The sequence below is a fragment of the Lactuca virosa genome, chromosome 7 (genome assembly GCF_052849685.1).
Source record: "Lactuca virosa cultivar CGN04683 chromosome 7, Lactuca_virosa_CGN04683_v6, whole genome shotgun sequence".
NCBI lineage: Eukaryota > Viridiplantae > Streptophyta > Magnoliopsida > Asterales > Asteraceae > Lactuca > Lactuca virosa.
The window spans coordinates 106,713,625-106,740,562 of record NC_136432.1 but is presented as its reverse complement, the minus strand read 5'-3'; the positions used below and the strand labels follow the sequence as shown (position 1 = coordinate 106,740,562).

General features: G+C 34.1%; 4 protein-coding genes across 4 annotated transcripts; 1 reads left to right on the top strand and 3 right to left on the bottom strand.

The window, feature by feature from the left end:
• The first annotated feature begins 9,697 nt into the window (after nucleotides 1-9,697).
• On the top strand, nucleotides 9,698-10,654 carry LOC145127028 (uncharacterized). Its single transcript, XM_079062281.1, has one exon. It carries the CDS (start codon nucleotides 9,698-9,700, stop codon nucleotides 10,652-10,654), a length of 957 nt encoding a protein of 318 aa, XP_078918407.1.
• Nucleotides 10,655-13,248: 2,594 nt separating this feature from the next.
• On the bottom strand, nucleotides 13,249-14,091 carry LOC145127027 (uncharacterized). The gene has a single exon (XM_079062280.1). It carries the CDS (start codon nucleotides 14,089-14,091, stop codon nucleotides 13,249-13,251), a length of 843 nt encoding a protein of 280 aa, XP_078918406.1.
• A 185-nt stretch (nucleotides 14,092-14,276) lies between these two features.
• On the bottom strand, nucleotides 14,277-15,344 carry LOC145127026 (uncharacterized). Its single transcript, XM_079062279.1, has 3 exons — nucleotides 15,054-15,344; nucleotides 14,856-14,966; nucleotides 14,277-14,756 (listed from the first exon to the last, which is right to left on the bottom strand). The coding sequence occupies exons 1-3, from the start codon at nucleotides 15,342-15,344 to the stop codon at nucleotides 14,277-14,279; spliced, it is 882 nt and encodes a 293-aa protein (XP_078918405.1).
• A 5,876-nt stretch (nucleotides 15,345-21,220) lies between these two features.
• LOC145127025 (uncharacterized) lies at nucleotides 21,221-22,174 on the bottom strand. Its single transcript, XM_079062278.1, has one exon. The coding sequence runs from the start codon at nucleotides 22,172-22,174 to the stop codon at nucleotides 21,221-21,223; it is 954 nt and encodes a 317-aa protein (XP_078918404.1).
• Nucleotides 22,175-26,938: the final 4,764 nt, after the last annotated feature.

The following is a 26,938-nucleotide window of genomic DNA, read 5'->3' as shown; positions in this document are numbered from 1 at the left end:
ATACTTTGCAAAGTTGCAAGGGTTGAAAAGTTGTTTTGCTATAATTAAGGGAGAGAATATTATACTTCGTTTCAAAATTCTAAAGCTTAGATCGAGAAATGTTAATAAATTTAGTCAAGGATACATAGTGCATTCTCAATATTCTATTATGATTACGACATCCCTCTTCATAGTTCGAATTGTGGGAACATGGCACATAAAATATTATGGCAGAAGGATGATAAAGTATCACGTCTTTATGTGAGACATTATGCATCGTGTCCAATACGCTTCGGGTATAGGATCTATTGCATATGCTATAATATTTGACCATTCTAAAATTTTCCAAATGCCTAGGGCATTAAGAGGGAAAAGGACTAGAACTGGTTTTGACTAAAATAATTAAATAACTATTAAAGGACGATCTGAGGTCACTGAGGATTGGTCGCTTGTGAATAGTTGGAAGTATAGTACTGGATGGACCATATTCACATTATTATGAATAAATAAGATTCTATTAAGAATGAGTTGTCATATGGCAAATATGGAAATGTTTCCATTAATGGGAGTTGGATATTAAGAAATATGTCTAGATTAGAAACTTTTATGCGAGAAGGATGTTCAAAGGAATGTACTTTGAATGTGAGACTTCACGTCTATGGAATTGTTTTGTAACAATTTATGATAAGAGTACTTTGTGATTTCATTGGCCAAGTCTTGATGACTTTTGTGATATGACTTTACGAAAGAATCATTGCATAAAATGTTAGAATCCGACATATTCTAAAAGTGGCAAGAATTTGGTATTCTTATACTAATAATAAGAATTGGGGATTGTGAAATGAGTTTCATTGGAAAAGTTTTTCAATTAATCTATTTCACAAAGTATGGACCATAGGAAACCAAAGTGTGCATGCTTGGAGCATTGGACAATTGTGGTTATAATTCGATTAATAAGTTGAGTTTCTGAAACAGTAAGCAATGAATAATGAGTAATCAATATGGTGTTTAAATAAAAGTGTTTTATTTACGCTCAAAAGTTTTGGGACCATATAGGATTAATATTATTATTGCGTTTCACTTTGCATGTTTTGACTTCCAGAATAACTAGGTTATTCGAACCTCCATAGTCGGTCATACGTTGGAAGTAGGTATGAAGGAAGACTGTCATGAATCTGTCTGTAGATTGTCTAAAGTGTTTAGACATAGCACAAGTTTGCTGCAGTGTTCATGAGTGCTTTGATAAGATTAAAGTATTGGATCAAACCCACGCTCACTAGAATCACTTCATGGTTTTATCACGAGTGATTGGTGAGATGATAACATTGTATATTCTTGAAACTGAGACGTGTGAGTTGTTATTTGCTGGTCGGTTGCACATTGATGATAAGTAAACGCACCAGTAACTTGGTGTTATAAAACTTATTGTTGTGTGTGATTCGATTAGTAGGTGAAAGCAAGCATTTGAGTCAAAGTTTATCCATTCCTTTTACCCAAGGTGGGATAAAAGCGATATCTGTGGGCCCCTCGATGATTTAGTGATGACAAAGGAAAGTGCTCGGCCGGGCCAGGACTGATTTGATTTGTTCAATTTGTCAGTCGTCATAAATCGGAAATCGGGAAACGCCACATAGACTGAGAGAATGATTTCAATCCATTTCTCATGTCTATATGATATCTTGTAGAATGGAGGAATATATAATCTCTTATCTAAAGGACACGCGTATCTGATAAGATTAGAGTTGACAGCGGCTTTTGAAAGCTACGATTGCTGATCAGGTTCTGAAGTCATACGCAGAATAGTTATTAGACTTATCCAAGTGGGAGACTGTTGGATTAGTGTCTAAGTCCATAACTATTTTGGTATGTACTTGACCCGATTATGAGCATGGTCCTTTTGGGTTGCCTTCACCATAGCAATATGTAGGATGAATTAAGGAGAGAGAAAGGTTTAATTATGATTTATTAATATATTATAAGAATAATATATTAAAGGAGAAATCATATAGTTTAATTAATATTAGTCAAGAATTAATTAAGAATTAATTTTGTGACTAAAAGAGATTAATTAAATTAAGGGGACTGATATTGTAATTATAAGATAGTTACAAAGTTGGGCTTAGGATCCATTAGATGGCAATGGACGAATTCTATATGGATGACCATAAAGAAATCGTCCAAGGGCCTTCTGGAATGGTCCATTGGACTGCTTAGGGCTTAAGCAGTCATATTAGGGTTTCCTAGTTGTAAACCCTAATAGCCTACATGTATATATAGGACCCCTATGCCCCTAAAACGTGGACAAGTGTTCCTCCAGGGTTTCCAGCCGTTTTTGGTGCATCCACTCTCCTTCGTCTTCATCCAAGTTGCTTAGTGGTGTTTGTGACTCCATTAGAGGTGCAACACTTGAGGCACTAAGCTTTCTGAAGCCAATCAAAGCAAGGATTGATTGTTATTGCTATATAACAATCAAAGGTAATTACTAAACCCTTATTTCAGTTCTTATTTGATAGATCTAGGGTTTGTAAGTCTTGGATTCATTGCATGTACAATAGAGAAACCTAGATCCAAGCATTAGGGTTTGTATGAGCACATAGGATTGTTCTTATGCATAAAACCCATCATAATCCAACCGACCCAAGGGTTTTCGGCCCAAAAAGAGATGGCCCAAGAAGAATGGTTCGGATTTTGGCCTGGCCCAAAAAGTTTTGGGCCCAATAGGAGGGCCCAATGATGGTTTTCGGCCTAACAAGGCTTATTGAAGTATTTTCGGCCCAAAATAGAGGCCAATAGAAGTTTTCCGGCCCATTAGGGCCCAAAGAGGGTTTTCGGCCCAACAAGATCAAAGGAAGAAATTATCGGCCCAATATGGTCCAATAAAGAAGTGTTGGTCCAATAAGGGTTTTGGACTTGCATGAGTTTGTTTCGGCTTGAATCACAATATAAGAACGTATGAATTTGAATAACATTGTAGCTTAAATTTCATTAGATGGAGTTTTGCAAGGTTACATGGAAAAAATTATTGTGAACACGCTTCGCATCGTAAACCCTAAATTGCTAGTTGTGACATGCTTAACGCATAAGACACATCAGGGCGAGTACATGTCATAGCGCACATGATTGATCCTATAGCCAAAGCATATGGGCTCGACTCATTTCCGCTATCACTTCATCTGTACTAGGGCTTTGAGTCATACTCAACTTGGTATTGCTTTGAATAGGTAGCTCTCCTTTCTTGGAATTTTTTATACAAAAACGCTTTAGTACCTTATCGAAGTATGTACTTTGGCTAAGACCAATTAGTCTTTTCTTGGTTGCTAGGGTTTGTTTGTGAACCATTAGAGGCGCGACACTTATGGGGCTTGCTGCCAAAGGTCTATCAAGCAAGGATTCAAGATTATTTACAATAACAATCTTAAAGGTATGATTTCTATCCCTAGTTGTTGTAAATTTCAAAATTCCAGTTACCTTCTAGGGTTTCTAGTTTTGTGTTCAATGCTTGTATGTCTAATAGAGAAAACATATATCCAATTTATTAGGGTTGCATGCACACATAAGAATTGTTTGCAATGCTCAAAACCCATCAGTGGTATCAGAGCTTTTGGTTTTGTTTTCAATTAGATTTGATGCAATTGATTGAATTTGACCAAATTAGGGTTTATGCCAATTAAACCCTAAGCCTTATGATTTTCACAAATTAGGGTTTCATAACCTTGGTTTCGAAAATTTCTAAAGGGTTCTTTAACCCTTTCCTTTGCCTCCAAAATTTCAAGATTTAGGGTTTCTTAACCCTAGGGTTTTCGAAAATAAGGCAAGGATTGAAAGCCTTGCCTTCCACCCCAAGTCAAAGATTTTGAAAATCTAGGGAATAGATAGGGTTGTTATATTTGGTAATTATCTTATTAATTGTTTAACTAGTAAATTATAGAATCTTATAAATCCCTTCCATATTTTCGTCCACTTGCTCTAACCGTCGGTCTGGGGGTGGTATGCTGCACTAATTTGCAATTGAGTACCCAACTCCTCTAGGAACTTCCTTCAAATCCTGGAGGTGAAACCAACATCTCGATCCGAGACCATAGATATCGACACCCCGTGCCTGATTACCACCTCCCGAACATAGATATCATCTAACTTTTCTACGGATATGCTCTCGGCAATCGGGATAAATGTGCACTCTTGGTTAACCTGTCCACAATGACCCAAATAGAATCAACACCCCGCGCCGTCCTGGGCAATTTTGTGATGAAATCTATAGTGATCTCCTCCCATTTCTACATACGAATGGGTAACGGCTGCACCTTGCCGTGAGGTGTCTGATGTTCGGCTTTGACCTTTCTACAAGTCAAACACCACTCAACGAACCACACAACTACCCTCTTCATAAAATGGGGTTCGACATTTTGTTGGAGTTGAATAGAAAACTAGGAAATGCTGGTGGTTGGAAGTTAGGAATATATGCCGCCAATGATGCATTATATTGTTGCAAGTATTCTTGCATTTGTTGTGCATCAAATTGGGATTGAGATTTGGATTGAAATTGGGATGATGTGGAAGTGGAAGCCGGTTCATTTTGAATTAGACCGAAGTTGGGAGTTAGTCTCCTACCCATTCGACGAGCACGCGCGCATCTCGTACCGAGGGAACGTACGATACATTCTTCCTCATCGACTTCTCGGCCACCCCGGACCTCGCTTTGCATTTTCTTATATTTGTCTTTAATTTTCTCCTAAAAAAACCCAATAAACATATGATAATTAAAACAAACGACTTTATTTAAACATTAAAATAATAATAATATACCTTAAACGAAAAACTATAATGAATAATAATAACATATTTAAACAACGTATTCACTTCATTTATCACTTATCGAATCTTCTTATGCTTGAATTGTACACAAACCCGAACCTTCATTCTAGCGTATTTGTCTCCAACCCTCAATATGCTGCGGTTTCAGCCCAGTTGTTTCTATAATAAGTCAAAAACAATAAATATATTTATACAAGTGTTAATAACAATTTTAAATAACTAATATATTTTATTACCTCTAAATAACATCGTTGAGCATAGGACCAACATCCGTGAGCATAGGTTTTCTTTAATAACACCGTGCTTTTATTAGATTGTTTATTAAAAGCATTGTCTTTCACTTCTTTTTTATATTTAGAGTATTTTTAGCATTTTTTTTCAATTATAGCATCTTACTTTATATATTTTGTTCTTTTTTTCTATTATGATAATTTATTTTCGTTTTTTTATTTCAATTATAACATTGTACTTTAAACAATGATATTACCTAATTAAATACAAAAACCTTAACTTATCACTAAGAACTTATCATGAACTTAAAGACAAACATTTTAACTTATCAATTAAGCACTTTACACTTCATGCTCTCAAACTAATAAACCTAAACCAGCAACACAATCATACATATTTTACATTTTATACATACAATATCATATCAACCTAAACAAGTAGCACAATGATACATATTTCACATTTTATACATAGAATTTCGATTTCATATAAACCTAAACAAGTAAATTAACATTTTATACATACAATTTAAATATCATATATACCTAAACAATTTCAATTTCATAGAACATTTTATACACAATTTCAAATTCATATAAACCTAAGCAAGTAAATTAACATTTTATACATATAATTTTAATTTTATATATACCTAAACAAATAACACAATCATACAAAGACCAAACAAGTAACACAATCATACAATCATACAAGGACCAATTTTCATTTCATATAAACTTATACATGCAATTTAAATTTCAACAAAAAATAGAAAACAAGAAAAAAACAAAAAAGAAAAACCAACCTGTTTTGTTCTTCTTGCTGTGATGGTCGGATTTTGGTGGTCGGATTTGATGGTGGTCCTCCGGTGGTGGTTGGTGGTCACCAGAAATACACAAAATCAGAAAAAAAAAACGAGAAAAAGACCCAACCTCTTATGTGTTGTGGCAATGAAGGAGAAAAATTGGAAGGAGAGTGGAGTCCTCGGTGGGGAAGGTCGAAGGTGGTGAACGACGGATGGTGGTGAACGGCGGCCGATGGTGAACGATTGTAACTAGAAAAAACCACAAATTCTTGGAAAAAAGCTTGAACAAACAGTAACAAAGAACAAATTCGGGGTATAAAGGTTGACCAAGAGTGTACCTGCTGCTCATCGCCGGTGAAGGAGTGCCCAATCACGATTTTTGTCGAGAGAGAAATTGGTGTTGTCGTTCGTTGCGAATGAGCGATGGACTGGAGTTCTGTTAGGGTAAAACCCTATGCCGATGACAAGTCGTCGGTATAGAGTTTACATAAATGACGTCGTTCCTTCTTTTGCTTTAGCAAAAAAATTAAAAAGTTGTACCAACGACAAGTCGTCAGGATAGATATTTCACACGAATCGCCACGTGGCATGCCGACAATGAGTCATCGGGATAGCTTCCAAAAAACTACATCGATTGGGTTTTATGCACCATGGAATAAAAATAAATGAAAACTAGATTTGTCCTAAACTATACTGACGACTTGTTGTTGGCATAGGATTTCAGAAGACCGTGTTCTCGCCGAGTGAGTGGCGATGACATGTTGTCAGAACAGATCTTCCAGTCAAATGAATTTGGTCAAAGTTGGCAAAAGCTATGTCGACGACAAGTTGTCGGCATATCCCTACTTGTAGCGGCGACTTTCGTCGTCGGGATATGTAACGTCACCATACCTCCTTATTCTTATAGTGTACGATTCTTTTAATACTCATAAATTGAATCGTATTAAGTTAAATATATAGCAATTCTTATAAAATACAATTTAGTTCATTTTGTAGTGGTTGTCATTAATTAGTTCAAATATGAAGTGGTATGAAGGTTTAAAATGAATATGGTACAAAATGACATTTATATTTAACTATATTTATTTAGATGACATCCATTATAAGTTTTATAATGATAATTCTAATGCTAATTATTTGTAGGATCATTTAGATGGAAAAAACGCATTAATGTTTCTCATTTCATTAAGACAAATATCCATAAATGATCCATGTAGCTTCCCACAATATCAAGTTTAGCCATTAATTTTTTTTTCGGTTTGATGAAAGGTCCTTATCATTTCAGTTTATATTGTGGTTGGTACCTCACATATATAAAAAGATGTGTTTGCCCTTAATAATTTCCTTTTTAATTTTCTATTATTTACTTGTCATTATAGATTTAAAAAATAATCCCACTCACCCTAACTCCCCACATGATGACTAACCGCATTCTTACCCCGCTCACCCTTACCTGTTTATCTGTATCATCACTGCTCATCACTAAAGAACATAAAATGCATGCCCTAAATCACATCGACTTCTTCAACACCACTTACGACATCACCGTCAAGAGTTGTCGTTGCCAACTGAAAGGTCAAAGTCAAAGCCCTAATGCCCATTGATTTCTACAACATCATCAATGAAATAACCTTGAAGAGCTCTCGTCACCATCTGAAAGGCCAAATAACCTTGAAGGGTTAAATGTCCAACAATCCCAAAGGACTTCATCATGTTACAACCGAGATTAAATTCACTTTACCATACACGAATGATTCGAGGTTTGATTTCATCTGAAGAGTTAAAGTTTTATTCCAAGATTTGTGTTTGGAAGATGATTTACACAGGGTCGGCCTTATTCATACTAAAACAAAGGTAGGGCTTAGGGCCCCTATATCTAGAGGGCCCCACAAACCAATGAGTCCATGTTAGTATATCCCTAAGGCGCTAAACGGCTGGAAAAAAACGACACTTCTTCTTCCTATAATCATCTGCATACGGTTTCTGTGTTCGCCACTTCGCCTCATCGCATGTTCGGCTTGAATCTTGATCTTCTTCTTCTGAGTTCTGATTCACCGTTCACGGCACAACTGCACAGACAAGGCTTCCAAGTTGAAAGTTCCATCTGTTCTTCGACTTCTTCCTTCTCCATTGAAGCCTTCTCCAATCTCCATAAACGGTAATATACAACCTCTTCCAAGTTCCATGATCCATCTGTTCTTCTTCTAATCTTGTTAACTTGTTTCCATGTCATATGATTGTATTGTAGACTTCTAGTCTTGTAGTCAAATGTCATGAAATTGTTTTCAAATTTCACTGAATTTGCATATTGATTATTGGATCAGCCGATCAGATTACTTTAGAATTTATATTAGATTGATAAAAATTGTGTACACCAAATTACCAAAAGTTAACCAAAAGTTGCAAGACTTTAAACTAGTAAGCAAAGTTTATGCTGAATCAATAACAATGGCCATAAACAAATGATTCAATGAACCTTGAATTTTAGTTTGTATTATAAGTTATTTTTCATTTTTTTTTAACTATGAGAAGAGTTAAATAAACATGTTGATAACAATTCATTAGCTAATGGATCATACTTTCTTGTCACTGTAATGTTATAAGTAAAGCTCATACTTGAGCCCTTATATATATATATATATATATATATATATATATATATATATATAAGGGCTCAAGTATGAGCTTTACTTGAGCCCTTATATATATATATATATATATATATATATATATATATATATATATATATATATATATATATATATTTTAAAACTGATTAGGGTTAATAGTTACTACTTAATAGCTATAACATTAAGTATAGTAATGTCAAAGGGCCCCAAATTTTTGTTTCGCTTAGTGCCCCCAAACTGGTTGAGCCGGTCCTTAATTTACATACCACCTCTCTTTCCTTATCCGGTTCACTGGAAACGAGAAACAAAAAATGAACAATGAATGATGCATCGGCATCTCCGGTTGTCATAGCATATCTCACAAGATGGTGGTAGGCGGTGGTGATGAAGTAGATCTCACGTGATACAGTGGGAATAAGGGTTCTCAATTCCATTATGTTGTAGTATGGTCGCAAGAATGAAGGGGCGTCAGAGAAAGAGAAGAGTTGCTCAACGGTGGCGATGCTGATCACCGGAGAGGACAGTCGCGAAAGTCTAACCAACATGATTTTCCAGCTTGGTCGTCGTTGTCGGTGGTCAGTGGTCAGAAGGGGTGGAAGTGTTACTTATTAAAAATAATTAAATAACTTTATTTAAAGAAAAATATAATGTAAATTAAAAATGGTATAAAAGTCATTTTTTATAGATGAGCAACATGACCTTTTAATGAAACAAAAAAAAATGAAGGACTAAACTTGATATTCTGAAAACATAGGAACCATTTATGAAGATTTATGTTCTAAATTTGATTAGATTTATCTTGTTAATGATTATGTCTCAATTTGGGATACCTTTTCAGTATCAGTAAATTTGATTTTTTCTAGTTTCCCAATTTAATAAAATCGATCCATCATCATGTACAATTTCTAAATTACTTAAGTATTATCTGCGTGGCCGAGTCTTCATCGTTGATCCGAAAAAGTCTCTTTCAATTTTGGAAAACGTTCTGAACACGAAGTGTTTTAACATTTAGTTATTAAAAGTCCAACAACGAAAAAACATTAGATTGGTGGGAAAATACTTGGAACTACCCATCAAATTTATATAACGTGTAATATCCTTGGAATTTATATAACGTGTAATATTTCTTCAATCATTAATATGTTGAAAATGACAATTGACAAGAGAACCAGGCCAAAATTACCTCTATAAAACCCAAACTCTAATGAAGTTTAATCATTAAGAACGTAAACATCAAAAAATGGAGAACAAATCAATCCCTCGATCCCAATCTTCTTTAGGGTTCTTTCAAATCATTAGGGAGTCTTTCACAACCACAAGAAGAAACCTGAAAGTACTGGGTCCAATCCTACTCCTTGTATTTGTTTCCTTTTCCCTCTTAGATTTTGCTCAGAAGTATTTGCTTGCACCTGTCATTAAGGATTTTGTGTTGCAGTTGGCTAAGTACCCGAACATGGTTCAAGATTTAAGTTACAATATTGATCAAACCAATTATGCAGGCGCACTCACCGACGTTCGTGAAATTATCCTTGTCAAACTCTTGATCATGGCGATTTCCTCTATCATCTCACTAACTTTCTTCGTGGCCATAGTTTCTTCATCATATGAAGCTTACACTGCCAAAGTATTAGATGCAAAAGACCTTAACTTGATATTAATAAAAAGTTGGAAAAGACCATTAGTCACTAGCTTTTTCATGATTTTGCTGACTTTGGGCATCGTCTTTCTTTACTTAATTTCTATGACCATAACCACCATCTTGGCAGCAAATTCATGGGTACTTTTTTCCTTAGGAGTAATCACTCTTTCGATCCCAGTTTGTTACTTTTACATGGCTTCCCTTTGGATAGTAAGTATGGTTGTTTCTGTCTTAGAGGAAGGTTTTAGTGGTGTTAAAGCAATTGGGAGGGCCGGAGATCTAATGAAAGGCAAAAGACTAAAAGCGTCACTGATACTTGTTCGTTTTTTGGTTGCCTATGGTGTTGTTCATCAGATGGCTAATTATCTCCTTGCAAGCATTGAGTTGAGAAGGAGCACACAGCTGGCAATCACGATTCCTTTCTCGAACGGATTCTTTTCCTTGTTGCAACTCTTTATGCTTGTGGCGTATACCATATTCTACCATGAACTGAAAACCAGCCATGACGAGAGGGAAGGGAGAGGCTTTTATCTTCCTATTGCTGCTGGTGAAGCTTAGTGTCACAATTGTTACCCCTTTGCTAAATAAAGGCTCCTATATTTCGATCTTGTAATAATAAATGAATTAAATATATATTCTCCTTATAATATACATGCAAAAGTTAATAAAAATTTAGTATATTGAAGAACTATATATTCTCCACAACCAGTAGTAGCAGCATCCATAGTTTCAGTTTATTCACTTCTGATCCCTGAACCTTATTTAATCTACACAGATACCCTCAGCTTTACTAAATATGACTCCAACTGCAACATTCATTGATTTCTAGAACCTAAAGCCAAACATACCAAACTAGGCAATTTGTTTTATTTATTTCCATGTTTATGATTGAATTATACTTAAGAAATAAACATATTTCTCAACATATATACTTTATTTTTCGGGACACAAAGAGTTCAAGATCGAAGAATTTTAAGAAATGACCTTTACCGACGGATAAGGCCATTGCTAATTACCCAGTTCTCTAGTTGTGTGCAAAATAACAAACAAATGTTGGGTGTTACATGATTAAAAGAATCTTAAGCAAAATACTTGGTTCCTAATAGTTAGGATAATCTGTTAGTTGCAATTTTAAGAATCATAAGATCCAGTTTTAGATGAGAATCGACTTTTATAATAAGTTATATGATTTGTTCCTTAGAGACTATGTCCACATTGGTTCCTTAGATTCCCCTTTTAGGGAGGTGGGACTCGTTCCCTCCCAACCCACTGAACCCACTGTCACATCAATTTTTGTCTTTTATTTTTCTTCATCTTTCCCAACACACAACACACGGAAATCCTATCTTTCTCAACTCACTCAACCCATTTAATTTAAAAAAATACAAAACAACCATGGTACAAGTTTTAAAACACATGGTACAAAAGAAAATGAGAGAGAGAAAATAGAGAGATGATGAAATGGGTTAGTGAAACCAATTAACCAACCCGTTGAAGCGAGAGTGGTACCGCGGGTAACTCTATTGCTAATTAAGATTTTACCTTTGATTGTTTTGTATTTTTTTTAATTGAATGAGTTGAGTGGGTTCAAAAAGATAGGGTTTCCGTGTGTTGTGGGTTGGAAAAGATGATGAAAAATAAAAGAGAAAAGTGATGTGGGTGGGTTGGGAGGGAATGACTCCCTCCTCCCTTATGACGATATTAGGTTCTTGAATATTTTGGATTTTTTTTTTAATTTTTTATTAAAAGTCGGCTTTCTTTATGTCATCCCTATATATAAGGAAATTTTGCCCTAAACATCTTGTGGCAAAGTTTATTAGAGGTACACACACTATATGTCCTGACCAAAGGATTCATATGATCCCCACATATAAGCCGTTTTTAACATATTTTAGAGAAAAACAGATTAATTTCGGTATATATAAAAATCAGCCCAGTGTAGAAAACATCCATATTTTTATCGTGCACGTTAAAAGATTAAAAAGTCCAGTTCCTCAAAACCAAATACGCAGTTCGTATGAATAATCACATAATTTTAGTCACATTTTTTCTGAATAATATGATCCATATATAACGAAAATCGATTTTCTAAGAACTATATATTTTCACTTCAAGGAGAACGTTTTTGTGACGACATATCTTCGTTGATCCTTTTTTATTTTTTTGGAAAAAAATGGCTTTCTGCAACTTCATGTCGCCTTTATAATTTAGGCGAGGAATTTTACCTCGAAAGATCTTCAATCAAAAGTTTAGTGGAGGTATCCAGAAAACATTTCGTGGCATTCTGGCAGAAAATTTATGTATGCAAAATCAATTTAAAATGACATTTTTTTTTGCATTTTTTTAATTATAAATCAAACAGTTAATTCAATATATTTTTCTAACCAAATAGGATGGCGTTGTTATACTACAAGAAAATCGAAGGAACCAATGTGGACATGGTTAAGTCTCTATGGGCCGCAACATAAACGCTTGTGGGTAAATTATACCGACGGATTAGCGACGGAATACTGACGGGATTATCCGTTGGTAAATTCCAGACGTAATAGCTACGTAAATAAATAGTTACGGATTTCCTACGGATTACCGACGAGGCCCACTTTGACTGACATTGACTTTGACACCTACAAATTTCCGACGGCCGGCCTACATTCAGGGGGGGAACACAAAGCACTACAGCTAGGGGGCCGGAATTAAGACTTCATAATTAAGCTATATTAACAAATTTTATTTAGTTGAAAATTATGACATATCGAAAGTTTAAACAAGAAAATTAATATAAAGATTGTTAAATCGTTTATCAAAGTGGAACACGACCATCTTTTGCTTTTTTAAAATCTTCTACAATTGTCTCTAAACTAATCTTTTCAGCAAGTCCATTTCGAAGTGCAAAACCAATGAGTCATTCAAAAACTCATCTTCCATTCTATTCCGTAACCTTGTTTTAATGAGGTTCATTGCTGAAAATGATCTCTCTATTGTAGCAGTAGAAACTGGAAGAGTAAGTATGAGACTAACTACTCGATAAATAAGATGAAAGTTCGCTACTCTTCTAGTCTTTATCAACCATTGACACAATTCGGACATAGATGTCAATAGTTTATAATCTGCATGTTGAACGACATCAATCTCATAATGTTGAAGTTGTATCTTCAAAACTCCTTTCTCTTGTTCATTGCTTCAGGATAAAACTTTTCTACTAACTTAATTATATCACCACTTTGAAAAGGCTCATCAACACTTTTAGGATCTAAAGTTGTTGAAAGTCGAAGCAACTTCGTGGAGCTATCGTTGAATCGATGATTTAATTCCATTATTTGACAATTAATTGCTTCGTAAAATATATCCACTCGGTAATGATGTTCAAGTGTATGATCACTACGCTCGTTACGAGCTCGAGCCCCTCTACTAAAGTAGGGAGAAGACATATCAGGGATATCAATGTTGCATTCCTGACAAAATGACTTAACAAGAGAGAGAAAACCATCCCATCTTTCATCTTTCATTTTTGGTAATAACAATTTGGTAGATGCAACTAACCTCAATACATTACAAATATCTTGAGTTTGTCTTTGTAAAGCTTGACAAAGTAAATCAGTGATCTCCATTATTTCTTTCTCGAGATGAAGAACAAAAATGAACTCAAATGTAGTAATAGCTTCATATGCTGAATCTGCGTCGCCTGTGATTGCACCGGTGCCATCTTCAATAATTTTAAGTAAAACCTCACAAGTTGGACTAAACATTTTGATTAAGCTCGAAACTGATTTGAGGTGAGAACTCCATCTAGTATCACCAACTCGTTGTAATGTACCAATTTGATTAAGACCTCTATGTGTCTCTAACTCATCAATATAAATCTTATATGCAATTTCCTCGACTTGTGCATCTCTAATTTGGTCGGCACGCTTGGAGGAAGCACCAACAACATTGATAACAAAAGATAATCGAGTAAAAAACTTCTGTAATGCAACAACTCCTTGTGAAGCAGCCATTAATGCTAATTGCAATCGATGGGCAAAACAATGAACATAATACACATAAGATCAAGATTGTTATGTGACATTACAAAATAAATTGCATTCTTAAGAGTTTGTGCTGTAGTGTCAGGTTGTTATGTGACATAATACACATAAGATCAAGATTGTTATGTGACATAATACACATAAGATCAAGATTGTTATGCTAATTGCAATCGATGGGCAAAACAATGAACAAGCCCAAAGAAATGCTCCATAACAAAGCCATCTTTATTTAAAAATCTCAAAACAATTGACATTTGTTCTTTATTAGACTGATCATGTGCCTCATCAACAACTAAACAAAATTTCCCACCATCAATCTCCGCACAAATCATCCTCCTCACCCTAGTTGATATAAGGTTTAGAACCTCTTTCTGAATTGACGGTGATATATACGATGCATATTTAGGAGCAGTACGGAACAATTCTTCCATCTCCGTGTTAAAATCGCCAATTGCCTTCAACATTTGATGAAAATTTCCTTTGTTTATGGAATCTGGTCCTTCATCACAACCTCTATATGCAACTCCTTGAAAGTTGCACCAACGTACTGCATAAATAGTAGCTTTCAGTCTTAATCTATTATTTTTACGCCCTTCTTCTGTAAATGTATCAAACACATTTCGTATATCTTGTTCCTCGTTTAACAAATCATCACATGATTTTGTGCAATGTTGTGAAAAGATGTACACTCAGTTCCATGTGATGCAAAAAAAATCACAACTTTTTCCACCAACTTTCTTCCAACTCTGAAATTCATCTATAGTAAATGCTTGTTGGCCGTAGTGTCCCACTCCAGAAGGCTTGTTGAATAGAAAACATGGAAAACAAAACGCAACATCTAAGCTCTTTGAATATTCAATCCAATGATATAATTTAAACCAAGAAGCTTGAAAACTACATTTATGGGTTTCTGGTCCCGATTTTGGATATACAGAAAGTGTTTGTTGAAAGGGACCAAGATTAATATATGCTCGCCTAATAGTATCTTGTTGATTAACCGGATAATCATAAATTTGCTTACGTAAACCAGGATCTCTTTCTAATATATTAAGATCAATTTCATTAATTTCAAGATGAGGTTTTTTGAAAGGATTATCAGTATTAGGAACATTGGGTGTGGGGGCATCTTCATCCAAAATAATCTCTGGTGGGGTTTCGGAATCTTGAGCAGAGCTTGAGTGTTTTCTTTTAAAAAATCCATCAATATTTGGTTGTTTTTTCATGTTGATATCTACTACACAACCAAATTTAATAACAATCAACAAATATCAATATAAAATATCAATAAATAATTACAACTTTTATTTGAAAAAGATAATATTAACTGCATATGATATAAATTACTTTCATGTCATATATATATATATATATATATATATATATATATATATATATATATATATATAATCGATACCACATGAGCAAATAGATACCATAGATTAGGGCTGACAAATATGTACCATAGAGAACCAACCAACATGTTACCAACCGAACCAATTAAGTCGGCAGCCAAGTTGTTTGGTAGCCAATATGTTCGGCTGGTAATACCAAGCCAATTAAGTAGTCTTGATACGGTAACGGTATGAAATTTTGAATACCACAGCTGTACCGTACCAACCAATATATATATATATATATATATATATATATATATATATATATATATATATATATATATATATATATATATATATCAATTCATAAATACAAAGATATATGAGTTCTCATATCTTCATGTTTTAATTAGAATAACAACTAACAAGTCTTAGAATTACTAAACTTACATATTGACCGGCAAATTTCTTGATACTTATTGTTTGATGTGTACGAGATCAGTGATACATAAATTAAAACTTAAAAAGGAATACTAACTTCTCATTCCTTGTACTTGTACTGTTACCATTTGTTTCCTCTAGCAACTTGCTAGGGGTGAACCTCTTTTAATCCTTTTAGTGGTTTCAAAAAAAAAAATACTACCAGAAGCGAGTGAAGCAACGACCAAATGTCTACAAATTCAACTTATATTCAAGTATAGTACATATTAGTTAAAAATTTTGGTATATACCAAATACCAATATATACCAACCAAATTTGTTGGTAGCCAAATTAATTGGTACCAAGTACACTTGGTACGGTACTCATAGCCAAAATCTTATACCAACTATAGTTGGTACGGTACACGGTTTGAAGAAAAAAAACTCGGTACCGTACCAATTCCACCCCTACCACAGATTAATCAAAATTATATAGTAATAAATCTTCAATTCACTTACTAAGTATAAAGTAATATATATATATATATATATATATATATATATATATATATATATATATATATATATATATATATATATATATATATAATTCATCTGTTCAACATGTACGAACCAAATAAGTCAGAAGATACTTTAGAATTAATAATAAACTAATAAATATAAAGTAATTTATATATACGTTTATATATTTTAATTGAATTATACCATATGTCATAATGTGAGAGAGGCGTGTAGTCATAATTCATAATAAAGGCTCTGCAAAGTGCAATTCACAATTTCTACTTTATGCCTAGACACTACTCCCCTAGTGAGAGAAAACAAATTAATAGATATATAAAGAAATACAAAGGAACAAAACTATGTACCGGATAATGAGAATAGGGAACGAAGACCACCAGCGGAATACCGAAGAACACCCAACAGGCAAAGGTCAACTGTTCAGGCTCCGGCGACTAGCGAATAGGAGAAAGGGCATACGATACCAATGACGTGAACAATCCGACGACTGGAAAAGAGTACAAAACAGCAATGGCCTTAATGGGCGGCGATGTTCTTCGGGTTAGTTACGAGAAAAAGTTTTCTGGAATCTGGTGGCCGGAATAAACTTTTGATTTAGGTTTAAACTTTTCAGTTTTCTTAACTCAAACTTGGGCTAAGTTGTTGTAATCTTGATTAGATCGTGAGTTTTTATAGAATTTAAGTTTCCTTATTTTATAGAATCCTAAATAAAGAAGGTTGGTTTTGATTTTGTTTGTGATCTTCCGAAAATTTCGTTACCGGGTATTTCTATCTTCATTATATATATTCACATGATCTTGAAACCGGGGGCCAAAGATGTCATTCTACTATTTTTTTAACTTGAATATCAGATTGATGGGTATATACATGTATTAGAACACCAAAAAGCGGGGAGGCCATGGCCTCCCCAGCCCCTAAGACGGTCCGCCACTGCCTACATTACCGATTGATTTTCCGTACGTATTCCGTCACTAAGTGTCTTTAAAAAAAAACAAGAAATTATAAAAATTTTAGTTTTTTCTGTCCAGAATATTAAAAAATAAACTCATTACGTTAAACTTATAATAATATTGAAATTCAACCATAAAACTAATAACACATTAAAAGTGTCTAATAGTACACATTACTAATGAACATTGTCTAATAATACATTAAATGTGTCTAATAGTACACATTAAAAGTGTCAACTACAAATATTTAACTAAGTTCTTACAAACATAAAATTGAGAATTATTTGGTGCATTACTTGGCAAATTACCGGGTAAGTTGAATCGATAAAGGCTGACAATTGTTCTTCAATCTGAGTTTTGAATCAAAGGCCACAAATTTTTCCTATTTCAGCACACCATAATCACTGAATGCAAAAAAAAAAAATACAAATATGGCAATGTAGTTTCATTTATATGTTTATTACAACCATAATTAGGAACATTTTTTAAAGTACAACGCTATAAGTAATACGAAATAAAAGTAGGATGTTATTTTAACCATGTATATGAAAAGCTTGTTGTTGTATCTTACATTTAACCCAAAAAACTATGCAACCATATGGTAATATGCAGATGTTATAAGAAGCAAATATACAAGTGTATGTTGCAATATCTTGTATTTAACCCAAAAGATAAATAATCATTTGGTAATAAACGGCATACATGCGATATCTAGCATTTAACCCAAGTATGTAGCATGATCCCATCTGATATCCGTGCTAGCCCCTAAAACATTTTTTCTCAACCTTGTGCTACATAAGAAACCAATTAGTAGCTATAATAAATGATTGTAATAAGCTACAAAAAATTCATAATGTAAGCAAGACTAGCAAGTAATTAAGTCAATAACAAACATATGTATTCAAAATTTCCACCATTAACTATGTTATTCTAAGATTTCAAAATTTATATAATAAGAATACATCTTGTATAATGGTTAAACTTTAAAGAATGTACAAGTTTACACTTTGAACAAAGTTAGAAGCGTTAGAAGCAGTGAAGCACTTAAAGTCATAAAAGCATACATATGCACACCAACGATCACATTGGTTACATAATACAGACTAATTACATAAATATGATTGATCAAGACCTGTTGACCTGAACAAAGTAAAAATTGGCATGAACAAAGTAACAAGCAGTTAATAATCACATTCACATACATACACAGAGCAATGATATGTAGTGTCTTGTACATTGCTCACAAACTATGAAACTGCATTAAATAGATCCAAGAAACAAATAATCAACTTATGAACTTAGAAACTTTACATAATAATCATGGAAACAAATTACCAACAAGAAGGAAAGAATTGACACAAAAATCGTTGATTTCTAACCTTAGAAACAGGTTTAAATAATGATCAAATAAAGTAAGAAACACTTAATCAGTAAGTAGGAAAGAACTTACACCTAAAATCCTTGACTTCTGAACTCGAGTTGAAGTCTTGGTGGTATTCTGAACACCTACTACGACCACATGTCATCGTTTATGACCAAATAGACACATGACATTGTTGAACACCTACTATGACCACATGTCATCGTTGTTGTCGAATCACTATGGTGACATGTCGCCGATTACAACATGTCATAGATTTCGTTGGTTTTTCCATTTTCATAATCACAAAAAAACTCTCAACCTTTTAATTATGTCACTCTTTATCGTTGGGCCAAAGGTTATATATAATGGATAGCCTTGTACTACTCATCTTTTAGTGAATTGTAGGTCGAGTGGATGTCGAGTTAGTTCATGAAGCACGTGAGGAAGCTGTGCAATGAATAAAAGGATGAGCGGATAGATAGAGAGCAATTGAGTTTGAAGTGTTCAACAAGAAAAGAATGTAGATTGAAGACCTAGAGAAAAAAGAAAAAATGAACCTTTTGTTTCATCACATTAATTAAAGACACGGGTCGTGTGACATTTCACCACACAACCAAGAATCCCATATCATAATAAAAATTCCTCATGACAATTTCTTTTCCACATTTTGGTTTATTTGTCATTCAAGGAATGACAAAGTATTCAACAACTGACCACCAAATAAACACAAGATTATTGAGCAAATCAAGGTGAACATTTTTCTATGGACTAAAAATAGAGCGGGATTATCTAGTTTTGTTAGGAACTTATTGAGTATCAATACTACGTACACACTCTATAATTTATGTTCTTGTATCTGCTCCTTTGGTATGTGCTTCTATCATCTTTCTAAGATATGAATGATAAAAAGTGTTTTTTCTTTCAAATATATATGTGTATGATCATTCGGTCAAAATAATGAAAATAATTGGCTCGGCTCAAAATGTTATACTACTTCATGTTGGAACTTTGCTTATAGCATAATATCATTATCCCACATAGGACAAAGAAAGAACCTTCTTTAGCTTTCTAAGTATTTATCTCTGCATATTCTTAAATAGATAAAGTAAGACAAAAATGCAATTGGGCTAGAATTGTGGTATTGGGCTATTAATTTAGTCTTCCACTAGGCTTGGCCTTAAATTTAACTAGTGGTTCTGTTGACTAATTAATTAGTTTTTATAAATAAGTTCCAAAATTGATTTTATTAATTACTAAAATATGTTAATTGTTAATTAACTGTTTGGCAGTTAATAGGCAGTTAAATTCGGGTTTAAACAGGTATGATGGTTAGCAGTTTTAACTACTATTTGACAACCTATAAATAGATGATCAATTGGCAGATTAAAGTTTGAACACAAAATACAAAAAAGGCTACTCTCTCTTCCTTTCTCGTTTTTCTGGGAAATCAAGGAACATGGAGAATTTCGACATAATCAACATATAATCTTGATTAGATTGTTGTATCCTCTAAATAGATCCCTACCAGTGAGATTTATGTCTCAGGACACTACAAAGCAGACCTCAATCTCTACAATTTCGAGTTTGTATTATGTTGTGTATATCACATTCAAGTATGTTTTTCTTGTGAATTGATTTTTGTATTTACATTTATTTTGAATTTGGTTTATTATATATGTGTTTACTTTGTTGATTGTATACTTATGTCATAACACTTCATTCCAGTATGAAAAAAGTCTGTATGAAATAATCTAAATAACTTGGAAAGTAATTAACCAAATAACTCCCATATGGAGAAATTTAGATCACCCTTTAACAACTTCATTTGATCTGAGACATAGGTGAAAGTGGTTATGACCGGGATGCTAGATGGACATTTTCACAAAGTTGGTCCAGGTACAATTTCAATGCTGCTTTCGGTTTTCTGTTTGGTGTTCCAGTGGTGGAACTAGAAATCTTTGCATGTGGTAGCACAAAAAATCCCTATAAGAGAGTAAGATAATTTTTTTAAAAATTCCAGTTGCATTAGATATAACAAAGTAACATAAAAGTCATGTATTTTAAAGTTTACCTCTTCTTTTACCTATTTTTCAAAAGCACTCTATCACTCGTTCGATCTTAACATTCATAAGTAGTTCATTTTCAACACTACAAATAAAACATCATTCAAACATCGGTTTTTTGTTTTGTGTTCTTCCTGTACACTTACACCCAGATAGAATTAAGAGAAGCCAACCAGTGAAGCAATTTTCTTGTTCTAATATATCCCACAAGCAGGATTACAAAAGGGATTCAACATAATAATTTTTAATACAAGATCTATTAAATTATTGTATTTGTTTTTAGCAACTACAAATTATTAGTTTTACAAATATAAAAAAACGTATAGCTTACAACAATTAGCAATTTTAGTACAAACAAATTATTGGTTTCTTTTGCATGTGCGGCTTTATTTACTACAACATTGTATCAAAGGGGTAACAAATATGACACTAAGCTTCACCATCAGCAATTGGAAGATAAAAGCCTTTGCGCTCCTTCTCATCATGAATTGTTTTCCATTCATGGTAGAAAACGGTATACACCACAAACATAAAGAGTGTCAACGAGCAAGAGAGTCCGTTTGTCAAAGGAATCCCGATAGCAAGCTGTGTGCCCATTTTCAAATTGTTGCTCCCAATGTTATTACCTATCTGATGAACAAAACCATATGCAACAGAAAATACAACCATCATCAGTGACGCTTGTAATCTTTTTCCTTTAATAAGCTCAACAGCGCTCCCAATTGCTTTAAGCCCGCCAAACCCTTCTTCTAAGACAGAAACAACTATACTTACAATCCAAAGGGCAACCATGTAAAAGTAACAAACTGGGATCGAAAGAGTGATTGCTCCAGCGAACAGAAGTGCCCATGAATTTACTGCCAAAATGGTGGTTATGCCAATAGCAATGAAGTAAAGAAAGAAGATGCCCAAAGTGAGCAAAATCATGTAAAAGCTACTGACTAATGGTCGGTTCCATCTTTTTAAGATTATCAAGTTAAGGTCTTTTGGGTCTAATACTTTTGCAGTTTCAGCTTCGGATGAAGAAGAAACTAGAGCAACCAAGAAAGTTAGTGAGAGGATAAAGGAACTGGCCTTGATCAAGAGTTTGACAAGGACAATTTCACGAATATCATTGAGTGCGCTAGAATAAATGGTTTGATCAATATTGTAAGTGAAATCTTGAACCATGTTCGGGTGTTCAGCCAACTGTAACACAAAATCTTTGACAACAGGTGCAAGCACATACTTCTCTGCAAAATCTATCAGGGAAAATGAAACAAACACAAGAACTAGGATTGGACCCAGCACTTTCCCGTTTCTTCTTGTGCTTTTGAAAGACTCCCTAACGATTTCAAAGAACCTCAAAGAAGTTTGGGATCGATGTAATGATTTGTTCACCATTTTTTGATGTTCTCGATTTTAATGGTTAAAAGTAGTGTAGTTTGGGTTTTATAGATTTACTTTTGGCCTGGTCATATGTCATTTTAACTGTTTTTTCTTTAAAGAAAGGTGATCATTCCATGGATATAAATTAAAGAACACACCTTAAAAAATTGTTCGTTAGTTCCAAGCAATTTCCTAACAATCTAAACTTTTTTCTTTGTTAGACTTTGATGATTAAATAATAAAAACATTTCGTTTTCTCGACGTTTTTCACACATAAAATAGACTTTTTCGATCCATGATAAAGCGTTGCGGGCCATTTTTGTATTAAGCATTTGAAATTGCAATTATAGTGATGTGTCGGTATGATTAAATGGGCAAACTGATAAAGAAATCTAATGAGACTCAAAAGGAATCCCAAATTGGGTATATTCGTAATTATTGATAAATCCATATGTGATCAAACCGAAGAAACAAGCAATACTTATAGGATGTCTTAGGAATCAAGCGTAAAAGAGGATTAATCTACTGGGTCCGTCTAAGATGAAAAATTTAATATGTTCCTACCTTTTCTTTCTACTTATCAAATTTAATATGTTCTTATTTTTTCCTCCTACTTATCTTCCTACTCATATAAGATTATGACATGAAGATACCACAAATTCTCTTTCTTAATCCCTTCTCTTGATTTTGATATTTGTCTTGATCTAATAAGTAGCAAGATAAGTAAGAAGAAAATGTAGGAGAATATTTGATTTCTCGGCTAAGATATATCCTAAGTAAAGTTAGACAAATTCTCAATAAAACAGAAAATAGTATAGCTTTGTTTTTTCACGCTTATTATAAAGAAATCTATAGGTTCCTTATCCACCAAGTCTCGTAGTTTATTTGATTTCCTAGTTTATCCATTGTTTCGTTTATCTTGTTTATTTTTGGTGTATTTTAATCCTTTATGTTGAATGGAATGAGTTATGTTTTTACCGTTTCAAATTCTTTATGATATGAGAGCGGGTCTGATCTGTCTCAAAAAACCCAATTGATGGCTTCACCCTAGTCGTAGGAGAACAATCATGAGGAACAAAAAACGATGGCAATACCATTGAAACCAACTCACCATATTACATCCATGCTTTTGAATATCCAAGACAAATTTAGGTTAATGATGTTCTTACAGACAACAATTACAGCAACCAGAGGAGATGCTTAACTTCTTGTTCGCCAAAAACAAAGGTGGTTTTGTCAATGGAACCATCGAGAAACTAGAAGAAACTTGGCCAGATTACATGGCTTTGATGAGATGCGATACAATGGTGAAAGGATGCCTTACCAAGTCTATGGAAAAGAACATCATAAGTAGCGTAAAATAGGCTAACATTGGACCCGAGATATGGTCAAATATTCAAGAATGATTAGGCAAACAGAGTACACTAAGAGCTTATGAACTAAAACTATCCCTCACCACAACACATCTGTCAGTTTCAGTATATTACACTAAATTGTGTGGTACTTGGGACAAGATTCAATTATCATCGATTCCACACTGCACTTGTAGTAAGTGTCCATGCGACATAGAAAAGCGATTGAACCAAGCAAAATAAAAAGAGAGGTTAAAAAAGTTCCTAATGGGTCTAAATAGTGACTTTAACACCATTAAACTGAAACCATGCCAATGAAACCTACCACTACCCTTGGAACCGCCTATCACCTAGTGGCCACAGATGAACAATGGAGAGAAAAATTTTCCACAAAAAGAACACTAACCGATTTTGTTTCCTTTCAAACGTTTACTCCAAATCGACAAGAGAACAGCTCAAGTAAAAAACGAAACAAACTAGCCCAGAAGGATACGAAGCACACTAATAATAATGACATGGAACACCGCGATTATTACGGAAGAGATAGGCACAATCGTGAAGGGTGTGTTAAACGAATAGGATATCTGAAGTGATATGTCATAATGATGTTGTGATGATATGTGCATGATATTGTATATTGATGTAAAATAGTTAATTTGTTATAAATAATTTGCATGTCTTCATAATGAGTAACTTGACAAGTAATATTCTCTTAAAAGATGATAACAATTATGCATGATTTCTTAGGAGGTTAAATGTGTAATTACCTTATATGATGAATTAATAACTTATTAATTAAAAAGGGTAATACACTTAGAGGGGCGAGGGTAACAACCTAGACATAGGAGCACCTCAAATGTGTTATGCACATCTCAAGTGTGCCATACACATTCTTAAGTGTGCCACCTCTCCTGAATGCTCCACAGATCCTTCTTATAAAAGCCTTGATGCACCATCTTTTTTTCCTGATGCTCCAACTCCTTTTCGACCATTTTTTTTACATATTCTCATGTGTGCCATGCCCCTTCAGAAAACGTCATCCTCCCCTTGATGCTCCACCCCCTCCATTGGTCACCAAGTTGACTCCTACTTTCCTTGCACCACAAGTCTGACACATCTCCATCGATTTCTCACCAACGTGTGCCATCCTTACTTTGGCTTCATTCTTAGCGCACCATCCCACCCTTGAGAACCTAATCGTTTATTCAAGGTGCCAAACACACTTACGAGGAGCATCTTGACAATGTAGTTTTTTTAAATTAGATGTGCCATGCGTTTTTCTTTGAGTTGAGGTGCCATGCATTTTTCTTTGATTTGTGATGAAAATATTTTTCTGCATCATGCGTCACACCTTGTTTTAGGAGCCAAACATTTTTTGAGAAGTCGATTCTTCCAAATGCTCACAGATGTGCCACTCTTACAAGGTGTGCAATTATCTCTCTTTTATGCACATTCTCTATCAATGTCTCTTCATTTTATTTATCTTTTTGCCTCACGATCATGTCAAGCCCCACATGATGCACCATACCTAAGAGTCTTATGGGTCGTTTGATAGTTTCTAACTGGGTTAGAAGTTATGTTTGAGTTAACTTCTGGCTAAAACTTGTTGTTTGATTTTGCATCTGACTGACTGTGCAAAATGACTATATTACCCTCTAACAACATTTTTTTAACAACACTACAAGAAAGTACTTGAATTTTCTTCATTGATTTAATAATATATCCAAACAAAATTTTATCCAAAACAACACCAAACAAAAGCATTAGTGACTTCAATTATTTAATCATAAACCACTTGGTATTATTCTTAAATGCACACTTACTTTAATAACAATAACAAACAGAGAATCTGATCCGAAACCACTCACAAAATACAAGTTTGACGCAGGATCATCACTTCACATTCGAGAAAAACTATAATGTCCCATGAAATCATATGAACAAATAAAAATATGGATATGAAGCAATAAGGGCTTCAACTTTTGCAATCTAGTCCTCTTCATTCTTTGAACCCGGAATCTTATTCGCTTCACCATAAAGACCCGGCTTCCATCTTCCTTCCTTTTACTTCCTTTAATGGATATAAAACTTGTGTTTATGGTTTTCATGAGTTAGAACATCCAGGGGTATTTTCGTCTTACAAAAAGATATCCTTTTCTTCTTTATGTCCAGACCATTGTTTGAGCTTCTATTTGTATCCCTTCCACTCTTTTGATTCATTGATTATTTCCACCCCCACGCTCTAAAAGAGAGATTTACAAAAATGTATACATGATTTGGAATTTTGGGTTTCTTATGAAATCAAGAAATGGTACATAATTATGAAAAAACCAACCTTTAGTATGAGTATCCTTGTGTTTGAAGCTACGACTAGACTCATCATGCTGTTATAAGACAAGCCCATTAGGGAAACCTAGTTTTCCAAAGGGGTAATAGAGTAAAAAGACACAACAATGAAATATGTCAGATTGAAGGGGTTGAATGAATATCTTCAAGAAAAAACCTGGAAGTGAGATCAATCGAGGTGGTTAGATATTTTCAGAAGAATTATTTGTTCCTTCATGATATTCGTTACTTTTATCATCAGATTCTTTGATCAATGATACATTTTGTAGCTTTGGATCAGGTACAACTAGGCGTTTTTTTGTCTCAGTTAATAGTTAACATGTTATGAAGAATCCATATTATGGTTAATGCTTGGATGCGTCTGTGGAGTGGAGCAAATAACAGGGGAAGACAACAAAAGCTTATGTTTCTTTCTTGGAGGCGTATTCGGGCATAATGGGAAAATCAACTTCTTTCCAATGGGTTGTGTCCGTCCTTCATTGTTGGAGAAGGGTCCAGGTAAGAAAAATAGTATGGACTGAGTCCAACTCTTTAAAAGCGAAATCAAACTTGCCAAATCAAAATTTTTGAACCCAATCCACTTTTGGACCCGGTTAGAAGGTGTATCAAACAAACCCTTACATCCCGTTCCCGAGTTGAAGTAAACGAGAGAAAAGAAAGGTAATCAGTGGAAATGAGAAGAAAGTAAAAGAAATTGGTGTTCCCGTGTTTCATTAAAGGAAGGAAGTGGAGGGAAATGGAAGGATCATTTTTCCCTCCTAACTTTCCTCCGATTTGGAAGGATTTGGAAAGAAAGAACAAAATGATTAATTTTCCTCCCACTTCTCTCCATCTAAGGAACGCAAAAGAAAATTTTATTTTCCTTTCATTTCTCTTCATTTCTCTCCTGACTTTATTTTCTCTTCTTTTCTTTTCATTTCATAAACTCAGGAACTGGGCATTAGTTCCTTTCGATTTTCTTAAGCAGCACTCACTGGCGAATCTAGAACCAAAAACCACATGGTTCCTTATATAAGTGAAACCAAAAAAAATGAGAGAATAAATAATACTAGTGGCAAGCTGGCGTCTGGCGGAGCGGCGG

Bases quoted from the DNA above. Each gene is read 5' to 3' on its own strand.
- LOC145127026 (XM_079062279.1), bottom strand. From the start codon at position 15,344: ATGAAAAAACAACCAAATATTGATGGATTTTTTAAAAGAAAACACTCA. The intron at 14,967-15,053 runs GTATATCCAAAA...GAATATTCAAAG, and splicing joins CCTTTCAACAAACACTTTCT to AGCTTAGATGTTGCGTTTTG. The intron at 14,757-14,855 runs GTTGGTGGAAAA...TTGTTAAACGAG, and splicing joins AATTTCAGAGTTGGAAGAAA to GAACAAGATATACGAAATGT.
- LOC145127025 (XM_079062278.1), bottom strand. From the start codon at position 22,174: ATGGTGAACAAATCATTACATCGATCCCAAACTTCTTTGAGGTTCTTT.
- LOC145127028 (XM_079062281.1), top strand. From the start codon at position 9,698: ATGGAGAACAAATCAATCCCTCGATCCCAATCTTCTTTAGGGTTCTTT.
- LOC145127027 (XM_079062280.1), bottom strand. From the start codon at position 14,091: ATGGCTGCTTCACAAGGAGTTGTTGCATTACAGAAGTTTTTTACTCGA.